Source organism: Epinephelus fuscoguttatus, linkage group LG11 (assembly GCF_011397635.1).
Source record: "Epinephelus fuscoguttatus linkage group LG11, E.fuscoguttatus.final_Chr_v1".
NCBI classification, from domain to species: Eukaryota; Metazoa; Chordata; class Actinopteri; order Perciformes; family Serranidae; genus Epinephelus; species Epinephelus fuscoguttatus.
The window spans coordinates 53,891-68,773 of NC_064762.1; the positions used below are offsets into that span (position 1 = coordinate 53,891).

The 14,883-nt window shown below is 42.8% G+C and overlaps 1 protein-coding gene across 1 annotated transcript in view; it reads right to left on the minus strand.

Annotated features, from left to right (window-relative positions):
• The window catches only part of LOC125897542 (MAM domain-containing glycosylphosphatidylinositol anchor protein 2-like), a gene marked incomplete at its 3' end in the record, with an annotated part of 62,176 nt that extends 47,811 nt beyond the window's left edge, over positions 1-14,365 (minus strand). Inside the window, exons 1-3 of the mRNA XM_049590947.1 lie at positions 14,356-14,365; positions 9,309-9,505; positions 16-148 (exon numbers count right to left, since the gene is read on the minus strand). Coding sequence (XP_049446904.1) covers positions 16-148; positions 9,309-9,505; positions 14,356-14,365 — 340 coding nt within the window. The remainder of the gene's footprint in view (positions 1-15; positions 149-9,308; positions 9,506-14,355) is intronic.
• Between the last annotated feature and the right edge of the window lie 518 nt (positions 14,366-14,883).

Sequence of the window (14,883 nt, forward strand, 5' to 3'; positions counted from 1 at the left end):
AACACTCTTAAGTACCTGTCTTATTGGTGAGTCTGAAGATAACACTGCGGTCAGGGATCCCACACACATTTCTCACAGAGGCGATGCAGCTGTAGTTGGCGTAGTCTTGAGGACGCAGGTTCTTCAGCTTCAAAATCTTCGTTTCCCCCTGCAGCTCAGACCAAACCAACACTGGTATGCAAATGTGTGCAAAAATATCAACATAATCAAGTCAAAAACAGCAGAAAACTAGGCAGTGGGACGGAGATGACAAAGGCCAAACTGCTCCAAAGAAAGGTCAAAGAGATGAATATGTATTCAGCTTTAATGAAGTCCAAAATGAAAAGAAAAGGAAGCAGAGCTCCAGAATACTGCTGTAAAATCACTATAGGAAAGAATGGTGGTGGTTTTAAAGGAAATGGATGTGTCAACTCGCTTAATACCAACGTGTGGATTACTTTCTAGTCAATGGCCCTGCAGTATTTTACCATTCAGCTAGAGAAATATGGATGGGCTCAGCAGGGGGTTCCCTCCACAGAAACGGCTATCTCACTTATAATGTGTGTTTGATTCAACCATGTGCCCTGCCCAGAAGGCTGTGATGAGGATGTGAACCTTTGATCGGGCTGCCTCCAGTGTGTGGGTGTCGGGTTGGAGGGGGGAGGCGGCAGATTAAAACATGAGTCAGACGCACGCTGCGGCAGTCCACACAACATGGCAATCACTCACGTCTTTCATATCCAATGAGGCTCATGGGTAACTTAATTGTATTAGATTAGCCATGGACCCCCACACTCCTCTTCCTTTCTTTCTCTGTCACCTCCTCTGCTTTGGAGCAGATATCAGCAGATGAGGTCTGCGGTATTCAGAGTGCAAGCTTTACTCACAGCAGGGGAGGGGGGCAGATTGGAAGGAAAATCTATTTGGAAAATGCAAGGGGCAGAGAAAGGAGTGGAAAGGACAAACACATTAAAGCGAATGGGACAGGGGGATTGATGGCCATATTGATGGAAAGATTGAATGCTAAAGTACACAGGAGCTTCGGGAACGGGTCTTACGGCTGTCGGTAAAGGGCAAAGAAATTACCGAGGAGTTTATTGTCGCTGTCAGGAGAAAACATTCAGTTTTGTTTTGATGTTTTAAATTATATATTTAAGGGAGGAAATGATCGTCTTTGGGAACCTAGAATCAAAACCACCTTCATGAACTCAAAGGGACAGAGCCCCTGGATAAAAAATAAACATTTTTCCTCTCAGCTGTAGACCTATTTATCAGTCTAGATGGTTTTGGTGCTGGAGACATCTGCCATAGGGATGTCTGCCTTCTCTCCAATATAACAGAACTAGATGGCACTCAGCTTGTGGTGCACAAAACACCTAAACCATCTTAAAAACTCAACAGCAATGTCTCTTTCCAGAAATCATGACCTGGTTACTCAAGATAATCCACAGACCTTGTTGTGAGCAGTTTCATGTAGGAACTATTTTCTGTCTATTGAACTCAGCCCTGTCCCTCAAGGAAGATGCCTGCCAAGCTGCAGACCACCGTTTTAGACCAACAGACGAATAATGGTTGTTTTTTTTTAGCAGGTAATTGCTGCATGTCCAGTGGCTTTTTACTCACCAAACGTGGGTGTTTTAGTGACCCATTGCCAGAAATAGTGCCACAAAAAGTGGTTGTATTTGTGGCTACAACCTAAACACAAGTTAACCAGTGCTGTTAACATGTAAAAATTGAGAAAGTGTGCATCTACTCATGGATGAGAGGCTCGTGCCTGTGACAGTGCCAGATGTAAAGATTTATATCGTCCTCCTCGGCTGAGCTGTAATTATAGCTACCTCAGTGGTGCTAGGTGAGCTAGCAGTAGATGCACCCTTACTTCTGTGTGGTGGGTGTAGTTTGGTAGAAAGAAAATAGGTCCTGCATGAAACTGCTCACAACAAGGTCTGTGGATTATCTTGAGTAACCAGGTCATGATTTCTGGAAAGAGGCACTGATGTTTTTTAAATGTATTTTTTGGCACTTTGAGCACCACAAGCTGAGTGCCATCTAGTTCCATTATACTGGAGAGAAGGCAGACATCTCTACAGCTGATATCTCCAACACTCTGCAGCTCACACCAAAACAATCTAGACTGATAAATGGTACGAAAGGTAAGAGGAAAAATGTGTGTATTTGATGTGGGGTGAACCGTCCCTTTAGACTGGTAGTAACGATGCAAATGAGAACATTTTTCGTGCTAGCAGCAGAAAAACTACTCTCCTGACTACATGGAGGCTGTGAAAATGAGTGAGGAAGCTGAACCAAAGAGCTCCGCTGGGTGATGAGCAGTATGTTGCTAACTGGGCTTTGAATGGTAACCTCCTTAACAGCTAGCCCACACGCTCAAACAGAACATCACACCGCAAGAAAACATCAAACTCCATCACAAACATCAAAACATATCGACTACATTAAAGAGGCGGGGATCTGACGGGGGATGAGAAATGGCTCCATTATACCTCCGATAATTGTGTTATTCTCTGGCACTTTGTGGGGAAAATTATGGAGAGAGAGGTGGAGGAGAAAGTAACAGACAGCAGAAAGGACAGAGTTTCTACAATAAAAGCACAGCTCTGGGCATCACTTAATTATGAGGCGGTTCTCAGTACAGAGTTTGAAATGCCACCTCTGCATTTCTACAGTATCAGTGGGAATATAAAAAACATTTGGTCGATGGAAAAAGGTAGGGAATGAAGCTGGAATGAAGAATAATGGAGGGAGGATGGTATAGAGACAAACTTAATTCATAAATCTGCCTGGCCAAAATGGAGGCCCGGCTGCACTTTAATGGACTCAACTTCACCCCCGTAGGCTCGATTTTGGTTCAGTTATGAATTTGTAACTCGATTGTCTGAGTATGTTTCAGGCAAGTTCAGACATAGTGGTGAAAATAATGTTATTAGCCATTTATATGAGCAAATTACTAGGAGTTTAGTCAGGATTTATTTGGGGATGGACTGTCACAAAGCTAATCTGTGGGTTCGGGTTGCGCTCAAATGTTCAGACCCAATTAAAGCTTTAATAGAGGGCAAGATGAAGGAGCGAGGGAAGGAGGTATGGAGAGCAAGATGGAGAAGGGAAGAGTGTCTGATGAGGCCCAGTTGCACGGCTTCTTCAGCATCTTTCACCCACTCCATTAGTCCCCGGCCATCTTTCTCCATTTGGCCAAACATCAATTTCACTTCCTTTTTCTCTCTCTGTTTCTTAAGCCTCTTTTCCTCTCTCGTGTGTCTTTTTCTCTTTTCTTGTACATTTCCATTCTCTCTCTCTCTCTCTCCGCCCAGTTCAACATACAAATCACATTCAGCTCAATCAATTCAAACACTACAATTCCCTCACCAGTAACAGAGCAATCTCAATCAGCTCTTTGTTGATGGCACAAGATCCTTTTTAGAGGAAAAGTTTCTCAATTTCCAAATTGTAAAGAAAATCCACAATAGAGGGAACTGACTGTGAAGAGAAGCCAATCTTTGTCTGTGTGCAATTACTCATTGTGCATGTAACTCTGTGAAACTGGGTTGGTGGAGCTGCTGTTATTCAGACTGTAAGGTTAACGAGTACAGCTTTAACCGTCCTGTAGCTTTATCAACGAGGGGTGGTGTTAGTATTCCAGCAACACTATTATTAAGGTGTCTCATGTTGGAATATGTCACCTTGGTAACAAGATGTTGTTTTGATTCTTCAATTAGCTACTGCAGCTAACTCATTATACTGCACTTCTTACTCATTGTCAGAACAGGTTTATGAGGTCACCATTTACAAGGGCTAAGCGAAAAATGGACAGCAAAGTATCACAATGTTTGCGTGGCAATATTTTATCTATTATATCTATATTATTTTGTTTATTCATATTTCATATATTTTCGATAAAGCGATGACAAGTACTGATTTTTTTCCATTATATAAATAACTGCAAATAAAAATTAAACTTTTGGTAACTCACTAGAATAATAAAATCAATTGCTTTTTTTTGGTCTCTACATACATGTTAACTGCAATGAAAATGATTTCAGTGTGAGACGACCAGACCGCAAACTTTATCTTATTAGATAAAATAGAATCAAATAAAGTTTACCTATAAGGGCCCTGACACACCAAGCTGACAGTCGGCCGTTGGTCAATGTTGGGCCGTCAGTGAACACATGTCCCTCTAGTCTTTGGTGCGCATGCACCATGAGCCATTGTCAACTTTTTTCAGCCAATACAGCATGTTGAATCGCTGTCAGAGACGGCGGAACCTGTTCGTGAATTAAAACACTCTGAATGGCAGTTCAGTGCAGTGCATAAGAAGAGAAACGGAAGTGAGGAAAGTAAACAACAAGCTAAAGTCAAGAGGGAGTGAGACCAAAACAAACTTTGCCACTGAGCTCTTTAGCAGAAACATTTCCTGGTGGTTTGTGGTATTGTTCACTGGCGCAGTGTAAATATGTTTTGTTCTTTCAACTTGATTGTGTTGTTAATAAGCTAACTAGCTAACTAGCATCATGACAGTCTTCTGGTTTCCCTTTTTGAATGACTATTACAGACCCACCGCTGTCTGCTGGTGTGGAGAGTTACTTTCTGTGTTCATGTGCAACTTTCTGGCTGAGACACTGGCAATGTGAGGCAACACAACAGTTGGCTTTTGTCGCTGCTATTTCTTTGATGTTGGTTTGGTGTGTCTGAGCCTTTAGGGACATAATTTGCAGTTAAAAAAAGGAAATAAATCATAATGTATATTGCAATATATGTCGCATTACTTAGCATTTCCCAAAATGTTTAAAATCGCAGTACTATTGTGTTGTAACTTAATTACTGCGATAAAATTGTATCGTGGAGCCTCTGGTGATTCCCACCCCTACCATTTACCAAGATGTAGTGCCTATTTAAGGCCTTAAAGTACATGTAAGGTACTGTATTATATGACATTAGAGAAAGAATAATATAAATTTTACCTTTTACCTTTATATTAATATAAATAAAAGGCTATGTTAAAACACTGTCTAAATTCCCTGATTACTGTTTTTGACTCCTCACATTAGTAGCAATGATGTTTCACCAAGTGATCACAGGAAAACACAGATACACTCAACAAAAATTTAACACTTGTTGATGCTCCCATTTTTCACTGGTTTAAATTGAAGATCGAACCCTTTTTTAATCTGCACAAAAGACTTATTTTATTTTTAAGACTTATTGTGGTTGCAAATTTGTTAATAGCCTCATGTTGCAAGGATCTGTGCACAATTCCTGGAGGCTGAAAACATCTCAATTGTTGCATGGCCTGCATGAAGTGCAGACATGTCATGCACTGAGTATGTTTGGGATGCTCTGCATCGGCGTGGACGACAGAGTGTTCCAATTCCTGCCAATATCCAGCAACTCTGCACAGCCATTGAAGAGGAGTGGGCCAACATACAACATTCCACAATCAACAACCTGATCAGCTCTATGAGGAGGAGATGTGTCGCACTGCATGAGGCAAATGAAAGTTACATCAGGTACTGACTGATTTTTTGGGTATCTGTGACCCAAAAAAAAAGCATTTCCATAGCGTTAGTCCTGTGAAATTCAAATTAAGGTCTGTTTTCCAGATCTGACTGCACATTTCAGTGTGACCTTTAACTGTGACCATCCCAAGACACACCTGCGTGTAACGATGCTGTTTAATCAGCATGTTGATTTGCTACACCTGTCAGCTGGATGGGTTATGTTGGAGAAGGAGAAGTGCTCACTAACACATATTCTATCACAAATGCGACCAAGATCTGAGAGAAATAAGTATGCTTTTTTTTTTTTTGCAAATAAAAAAGTATTGAACTTAAACCTGTGAAAAATAGGAGCAAAAAACAAAAGTGTTGCGCTAACATTTTTGTTCAGTGAATATATATATGATATGAATATATATATATATATGAGTATTTAAACATGCAATGTATTTAAACACTTGGGTTGAGCCCAAACCATCAGGTGAAACAAGCATCAAATTATGTACTTTTTATGAGTATAATACAGGTAAAATGTGTCACTATCTGTATTCATGATGAAGGCTGGGTGAAGATTGGGCAGTTGTGTTCAGTCTCTCATAATCAAACATGATCTGAAGCCTAATTCTGAGATTGTTCTGTAAATACTTTTCTAATAAATGATAAATAAAGCAACTTCTGATCACCCCATATTAATGTCAGGCATAAGGTGTCAACTTCTAATTATGGCCCACCCACTTCAGATTTAAACCCCACCCACATCCACCCAAACCCCGCCCACCATGGGTACAGATACGGATTAAGATAATGGTGTACTTGCTCACCCGTTTGTCACATAATTCGTAAACTATTAGAGTTTGTAAAGTTCCCAAACTTCTTTTATGATGTTTAAAAATATAAAAAAATCTGTACACATCTGAGAGTAGTACAGTACAGACAGTAAAAATGCTTGATTTTTCCTAATTTTTAATGATATTTATATATATTATCATATAATAATAATGTTTTAACGTAATATATTATTTTTATTTATTTATTTTGCCAGCAACCCCAACAATTGAAGAATTAAGACATTTCCTTTACAATTCAGTGGTATTTTACAGGAGTGGCGCGACACGTCTGCAGCGCGAGTCCCGTAGCAGCTCGCCCCCCGTTAATCAATTACAGTGGCTGCAACGGGTGCGGCGCGACAACTTTCTATTTTAGGATGCTCTTCTATTTTTGTTGCGCTACGCTCCCCTACGTGACCCTCCAGCAGATAAAAACTACATGAGATGACAAACAGTACAGTAAACTTGTAGATAACTCAAATATATGTAATAACTATCATGGCTCAGCAAACGGTAAACAAGACGCTTGACGTGATGCTTACGTTTGCAGCCGGTGGACCCCGGCCGTAACGTGAATTCATATGCGCATATGGTTAACAATGTTACCAGCCGTGCTAAACACCCTCTCTGATGGCGTGCTTGTTGCCGGTATGCACAGATATTTCCGTGCCATGTTGAACATGAGTGGGCTCGCAAAGCACGCTGCATTTTTTTGCTGCATTCATGTGGCGTCGGGAGATCCGAGTTGCAGAGTTGTTTTTCTGACATGAGGTGGCGTTAATGTGAATTATCCCATTCTGAAAGTCATTTTTCGATTCTTTCCGACATCACATGAATGCACCCCCCTTTTTGTCCGCCACACACACAACTGCCGAACATATCGGCAACCGCTGGTTGATGGGCTGATGGTGGCTGGTTGGAAATTTTTAACATATCGCCCAACCCTATTACACACAAACATTGTGATACAAACAACCTCTCATGGCGAGAGAGCACTGCGTCATAACAGTCTGATAATGTTAATACATTCTAAACCTGCTCTGCTCTTTCCATCTGAAATGCTGGATTGATGGATTCTTTTTTGTCTTCCTTTGGTTACACACAGGAGGGTGCCACTGGTCATGAGAGCATCTCTTAATACGAGAGAGCACTGCCTGAAAGAGCTTCAGCAAATTTAGCTCCTGATGAACACATCTTTTGCCTTCAAAAGCATATTATGGTTGTTTCACATCCTCTGTTCTCTATCAGCCTATTTATCCTTTCTTTGTAGTGAGCTGGGGGTGGGGGGTGGGGGGGAGTGCATGTCTTTATGACAGCCAACAAAATGCAGCATTACAAGACTCAGGACTGCCAAAGTCCTCAAGTTTCATATTCTACTTTAAAGGGACAGTTCAGCCACATAGTATATGTTTTTCCTCTGACCTGTGGTGCTGTTTATCAGTCTAGACTGTTTTGGTGTGAGCTGCAGAGTGTTGGAGATACCAGCTGTAGAGATGTCTGCCTTCTCTCCAGTATAATGGAACTAGATGGCACTCAGCTTGTGGTGCTCAAAGTGCCAAAAAATACATTTGAAAAACTCAACATCAATGTCTCTTTACAGAAATCATGACCTGGTTACTCAAGATAATCCACAGACCTTGTTGTGAGCAGTTTCATGCAGGAACTATTTTCTGTAATAACTGTATCATCATGGAGAGCGAAGAGTGCATCTAATGCTAGCTCACCTGGCACCACTGAGCTAGCAAACCTTACAGCTCAGCTAAGAAGGACGCCATCAATGTTTAGATTCTGCACTGTCACAAGCAGGATCCTCCCGTCCATGAGTTGGTGCGCATTGCCTTCTGCGTGGTGATACAGTTGGAGGATGTGGTTCGGTAGAAAGAAAATACTTTCTAAGTAAAACAGCTCACAACAAGGTCTGTGGATTATCCTGAGTAGCTTTATGTCAGCTTTAGGGTTTTTCATGTTTCAACAACGCTGTGGGCAACATTTGGTTAGGAGATTTAGATGTTAAGAAAAAGATTATTTTTTAACTTAAAATACCCACTTTTGGTGGCACTATCCCAGCTGGAAACGTGGTGATGTCTCTGGTGGTGAAAAACATGCTTCTTGTGAAACTATCAAACTGTTTCTGGTGGAAACAAATACACAGGTCCCTAAAAAACACCCATGTTTGTTGAGTAAAAGCTGCTGGAAACGCAGCGATGACTTGCTAAAAAAACAACCACTTTTGTTGTTAATTGGTGTTGAACTTGGCAGGCATCTCTCTCAAGTGACACACCATCCACCATCCCCTCCACCCCTCCATGCAGGCTGTTCTTTTCGTATGTATTTCCTATGAAAAGCGAAGCACCCAAATTCGTAACCCGTGCATTTTGAAAGGCTGCGATCATGTGACCAATGCACCGATGGCAGTAAACAAGGAAGCAGTCCCAAGGGTTTGTAAGGAGGCAGGTTGGGGTGGTGGATGGGTCACAAAAAATTGAACTTTTGCCCAGGACTTTTGTCGCATGTTTGGAACCATGTGAACTTTGAGTCATTTTAATGTACGTCCTCACCTCTGTAACTTTACGTTAACTATATAACTGTATGTTAAGGACGTAAGGTCACTTGTAGGGGGCAAATTCATAGGATATTATACAAACTGTTGTGCATGGAGTTTTCTTCGGATATCATACGATCCAGAATACCTTGCTCAGTGACAGTCAGCTCATTGCTATGTCACTTTCATGTCGTCAACAGTCATTGTCCGTCCGTTGCACTCGCCATAAGACACATCTAGTTCCATTATATTGGAGAGAAGACAGACATCTCTACGGCTGATATCTCCAACACTCTGCAACTCACAGCCAAACAATCTAGACTGATAAACAGCACTAAAGGTAAGAGGAAAAATAAGTATGTCTGATTTTAAGGTGATCTGTCCCTTTAAGTCTTTACCTGTTTGACATTAAGTGAATCATTTACTCTCATCATGTTGCGTCTGTCTTACCTGAGTGAAAAAGGGCTCGTAGATCTCCACCCCCTTGTCCGAGCCCTGCGTCAGGACCTCTCTCCCACGATGCCAGCTGTAGCGGACAGGTGGGTTGGAATTGGCCACGCAGCGCAGAAACACGGTCCTCTCATAGTAGAACTGCTCCTTAGCTTCTCCTATGCTCTGGTGCACCGTCACTACCGGGTCATCAAGGTCTGTGAGAGGAGCACACACACAGCTATCAATAAACACTCTTCAGATGAGTTGTTCAATCGACGAAGGAGTGGAAGACTCCTCGGATCAATTAGTCACACAAAGCACATTTAAAGCTTGCACATATCTGCTGAGCTGTGGCTGCAATAACAAACACATCAGGTATAAAATCTTTATATTAGCACAAATACAATCTCCTGTCTTGATTGTGGTTAAAGGTCTGACCAAGAGGGTCAGAATTTTCATTGCACTGGGAGAGCCAGTTATCAGCATGCACGCCGGGGTCGTTGTGGGAAGGGAGGTGAGAAGCCCACTACTTGAACGACTTAAGTCAATAGAATGCAGCCCAAGGGCACATTGACTTCCCGGTCAATGAGCGAGCTGCTTCATGTTCCGAGTCGCACTCCATTGTGAGCTTCAAACACGAGCGAGGATGACGAAATCTGTGCACAAAAATGATATTTGATGTCCCACACGTCAAAGAAACAATGTTTGGCTGGCCTCCGCTCTGATTTTGCCACTCTGTGATTTGACACATCTGTTCCTCTGCCCATTCCCCAACTGATCTGAGGAAGTTTTACCCGACGACAGTCGGTTATTTGAGAAAGTGCTTGTGGTTGATTAAATGGATTCAAAGTTAATCATCTTACCCGGCTATCGCATTAAGCCTTGGCAAATGGTGTTCATCATAGCTGTGGTGTCTTTTAGCATGCTAATACTCCCCTTTTAGATTATGTCCATTTGCACGCTCAAAGAACGCGGGGAGCTAGCTGTTTCCCTTTCATCTCCGTCCGAGATGCAATCAGTTTTTAACACGAGCAAAAAAAGGCAATTTAAGGGAGAGGATGAGAGCTAATGCAAGTTATCCCTCATGCTAAAATTGTAACTGATAAAGGCTGACCTTTTGCATATGAAGGGGAAAGCGATTGAGTGTATTAATGAGCGAGTTAGTGCATCAGCGAGTGAGCAACAAGGTGGATGATTGAGTGATTGAGAGAGCTGCTTGTGTGAGTGAGAGTGCAAACCGCTTACAGTAAATGAATACCCAAATCTTTAACGATTATAAGCCTCCAGAGAAAAACTAAACACGCCTTAGGTATTATTAATGGATGAATTCATCGCTTTTAATTCAGTGGCTGTGGCCCACCTCTGGATTTGCTGGGGATCAGGTCCTAATCAAGGTGCCAGTGGGCCACGGTGCACAGCATCCAGCCTCCACGCACCAGCCAGGGAATGCTGATTCCTCAGTTTCATTAAAGACATGTTCTGCCCTACAGCTCCTTAATCAAAATCTAGCAGCGGTCAATACTTCATCCAGGATCCATTACAGTGTCTCAGGTAAGAGCAATTACCTTTGGGGGGGTGGGGAGAAACAGAGGAGGGGGGTGACAACGCTTGGGAGAAGACAGAGCGATAGCGGGGCCATTTTAGAGGAGCAGATTGCTAAGTAAATACACTGATTCATTATAGAGACGAGGAGGAGAGTATGAATCCTACATCTTATCTCTGACTCTTCCCAGCTCCCCCCTCATCTGTTTCCCACTTCCAACAGTCAATTTACCAACTGTGGCAGAAATGGAGTGATTCATTGACAGCCCTGTCTACCTTGGGATACACGTGTCTTTGAGCGGCGGACCTGATAGGAGGTTGTCTTTTCTGTTTCCCTCGTGGTGACAAGTGTGTGAGTTTGTGTATTAGGTAAGGAGAGCTATTAATAGGGCCGGAATGATATGCAGAGAGGAAGTGGATGCTGGGAGCGCAAAGAGATAAATATGGAAATATGGAAATGTACGCACTGGATTAAAATTTGATGAATTTCAAACAAAATTCCACATCCACCATCAGTCCCCCCCGTAAGGATGCTGTGTGAGCGTGTGTGTGTGCGTGTGTGTGTGTGTGTGCGCGTGTCACTCTTGTGCAATTAGCTTCTGGAGTCATGCTTGACTGATTGTGAAGCTTAAATCCCCGAGCCCAGAGGAAAAGTGCGGTGTACAGGGCCGCCTGCGCCAGAGTTGTTAGGGTTTGTAATTGCAGGTTTATGGGTTCACAGGCCGGTAAATCTGCCCGTGTACGGCTAAACGCTCCAGCAAGCTAACCTTAGCATCACTCCTGCTCACTCCCACCAACCATGACAAGTCTCAAAGCTCTGGGTTTCTCTGATATTAAGACACGGAGGCTCGAGCAGCATAACACGGGAAGGTGCAAATGCCAGACATATTGTGTGTGTGTGTGTGTGTGTGTGTGTGTGTGTGTGTGTGTGAGAGGAGGTCTCACAAGACAAGCAGTGGAAAAAAAGGTGTAACATTTAGTTTATCTCGAATCTTTTTATACTCTCAAATGACGAACAAAACCCGAAGATGTCGATATTCCCGTTTGAATAGCAGAGATGAGATTTCTGCTTTATAGGCCTACCAAAACATTTGTTGGACAAATAGGCACAAGTGAGTGGTTTGGATAAAAGAGAAGATGAGGATTAAAGAAGGTGCTTCATTATCACATCAAACCATAGCTTCCTTCCTTTCATGTCCCCCCCCTCACCACCACCCCCTCCCAAAAAGAAAGCACATACACCTGCACAAAAACTCACACACATTACCTCACTCCACCTTCCCACACACACAGATGCCAACATCCTTGTACAGACCCACACATACCTTTTTCTGGGTTGTCTCTCGGGTGTTAATCTAATGCAAGTTTTTTTTCTTGTCTTTGATGTCTTTCACTCTCTCTCGCCTGATCTGTCGAAGTCACCGGGGAGGAGAACACCTATCTGGCTCCCAGGCTGTCAGCCATGAGCGACAGAGGCCCGCGATTAATTTCACCTAATCACTGTCCCAGCGTGATTACCAGCGGGAGCCGCTGACCTGGATGACATTTACGCAACGCGTCTTTCATGAGTAAAAACAGCCCCCGTTATGTCACAGATAAGCAATTTGCTTTTATTTTGCGCCAACGGACAGCGAGAGACAGCGGGGGGAGAGGAGGGGGTCGTAGTCGGAGGGAAAAAGAGACAAAAGGAGGAAAAGGAGGGTCGAGAGCGTGTGTGAACTTCTTAATTGGTGCTATCGAGATGCAGGGTTAATGAGGTGGTGATTCTGGATAGCAGCTGTCTCCTGCACTCATTCCAAATAAGGCTGACTTGCTCGCGCTGTAGAATTTTTTGGTAGAAATATGGGCGAGAGGCATAGGCGATTAGGGAAGTTATTACTTGGCAGCCTGCCCTGTGAATGACCTCACCTTCAGGCCTCTTTTTTTAAAAAGCTGAAGTTTAAATACTAAAAAGGGGAGAGCCACCTCCACGTAAATAGGAAGCAATAAGAGGTGAAATTATTTTCTGGCTCTTCAGATATTCCCCGACCATATAAAAAGGCATCTCTTCATGTGAATATTGGAGTTTGTCTGATTTTTAAAATATCATTGGTACCTAGCCTCAGATAAATGATAAATGAAGGCTGCTGTCAGCCCTAGAGTCGTCTTGCTTTGGTCTGAATCAGGGACTAGTTTTGTTCCAAAGTTGTATAATTGCCTAGAGTTGGTTGGTGTTCTCCCGGCAGCATTTACAAGAGGACCAGATCAAATGCCTTGTGTGAGAAAGCTGCTGCTTGATTGGTCAGAAATTCCATGTGGGAAAAATCCAGGAAGTAAAAAAACAAAAACGTTGAGGTCGGAACATGTTCCCACCACAAATGAACTGCACCAGAGTGCGTTCGTAACTGAGACCACCTCTTCAAGAAGGTCTTGGTCCGGTTGTTTTGGTGCACACTTGAGTGTGATTGCTGTATTCACACGTGCCCAAACGAACCGCACTGAGGGGGCAAACGAGCTTGAGTTTGACTGGACCAAACCAAACAGGGCAGGTGTGAACGCAGCCTAAGATAATGGGCATTGAGGGTTCAGCATGAAATGTTAGGGGTGAGTCGCTGAAACTATTAGCTGACAAAAAGATGTTAAGTCAAGCAGGAAGTCTTACAGATTAATTTAAATCTCGTTTAAAAACCCACGTGTTTTCGTCGGCCTTCTTTGCCCCTGTATGAGAGTTGGCAGCCTTTTGTTGTCTTATTTTGTTTTCATTTCTTGTGTTTTATTTATTGACTTTTTGTATATTATATTTGATGTACAGCACTTTGGTCAACGCTGTTGTTTTTAAATGTGCTATATAAATAAATTTGTATTGTATTGTATTGTATTGTATTAATCAATCAGTTCCATGTTAAGGTGCATCTGTTATGTTCTTTTTCAGGTTCGTACTTATATTTGGGGTTTCTACTAGAACATGATTACATGCTTTAACGTTAAAAACACATTATTTTCCTTATACTGTCTGAGCTGGAACACCTGTATTCACACTTCCCTCAAGGTGGTCTTGAGATATGATGCTCAGGAGAATGAGACCGACAAGGTCACAGTGATCTGTGGCCACTAAAATCTACTCAGTTCATCCTTGAGTCCAACCGAACATTTGGGCCATTTTCATTAAGGTGTGCTTCAGATACCGCGTACACGAGAATGGGATGGACGGACAGACAACCTGAGAACATAATGCCTCTGGCCACTTCTATAAGTGTAACTGTGTAGAGGCATAAAAAACACATTAATTTCCTAACGTCTGAGATGCTACGTCTTAGGGCCTGTCCTCCTAAAAAAACTGACTCCAACAGCTAGAGCACCAGTACAACCAGTGTCACCCTCTTCATGTCATGCCCTCACAAAGTACCCTCACCAAATAAAGTCCAAGTGGGCTCACTCTCCTAGTTATCCAATCAAACTTCACCATCAGGATGCCAAACTGTAAATCTGCTCTCTCCTCTGCTGTCAGCTGTCATTTCAGGCAGAATCTTCGTGCCCTCTTCACCTCCAGCCATCATATCCAGAGTCCAGGACGAGCTCAACAAAGGCTCATTCCTCTTCTCATCCAGATCATCAGCGCTTCTCCATCTTCTCCTCGTCTTTTTGTCATCTCATCTTCACCACCCCTACCACCATCAGTGTCTAGACCCCGGGGGAGTTCCCTATATGTCTACAGATTCATCACCCGCCTCAAAGTATACCATCATGGAGGGGCTTTTCATTCATCCTTTTCACTATAAGAGATGAGTCTCTCCTGATTGAATGTCTGTGGTGGAACACCTGTTGTCTTCTTCCATCTAAGGCGCTCAGTTTTAGCCCCAGTCTGACTCTTCTCAGATTTCTGGGTCTCCTGTATCGGCCCTCTCAGTGTCTCTCTGCACCGCCACTGCACCCAGAGGAATGACTATAACAGAGTATAGTCGCACTTTCTGCTGTGAAAAACCACCAATAAAAGCTTCTTAACACAACTGCACATGTGTAAATGGGAAGCTAAAGGCTCTTTAGATATTCTCTGACTAGATTAAAAGGCATC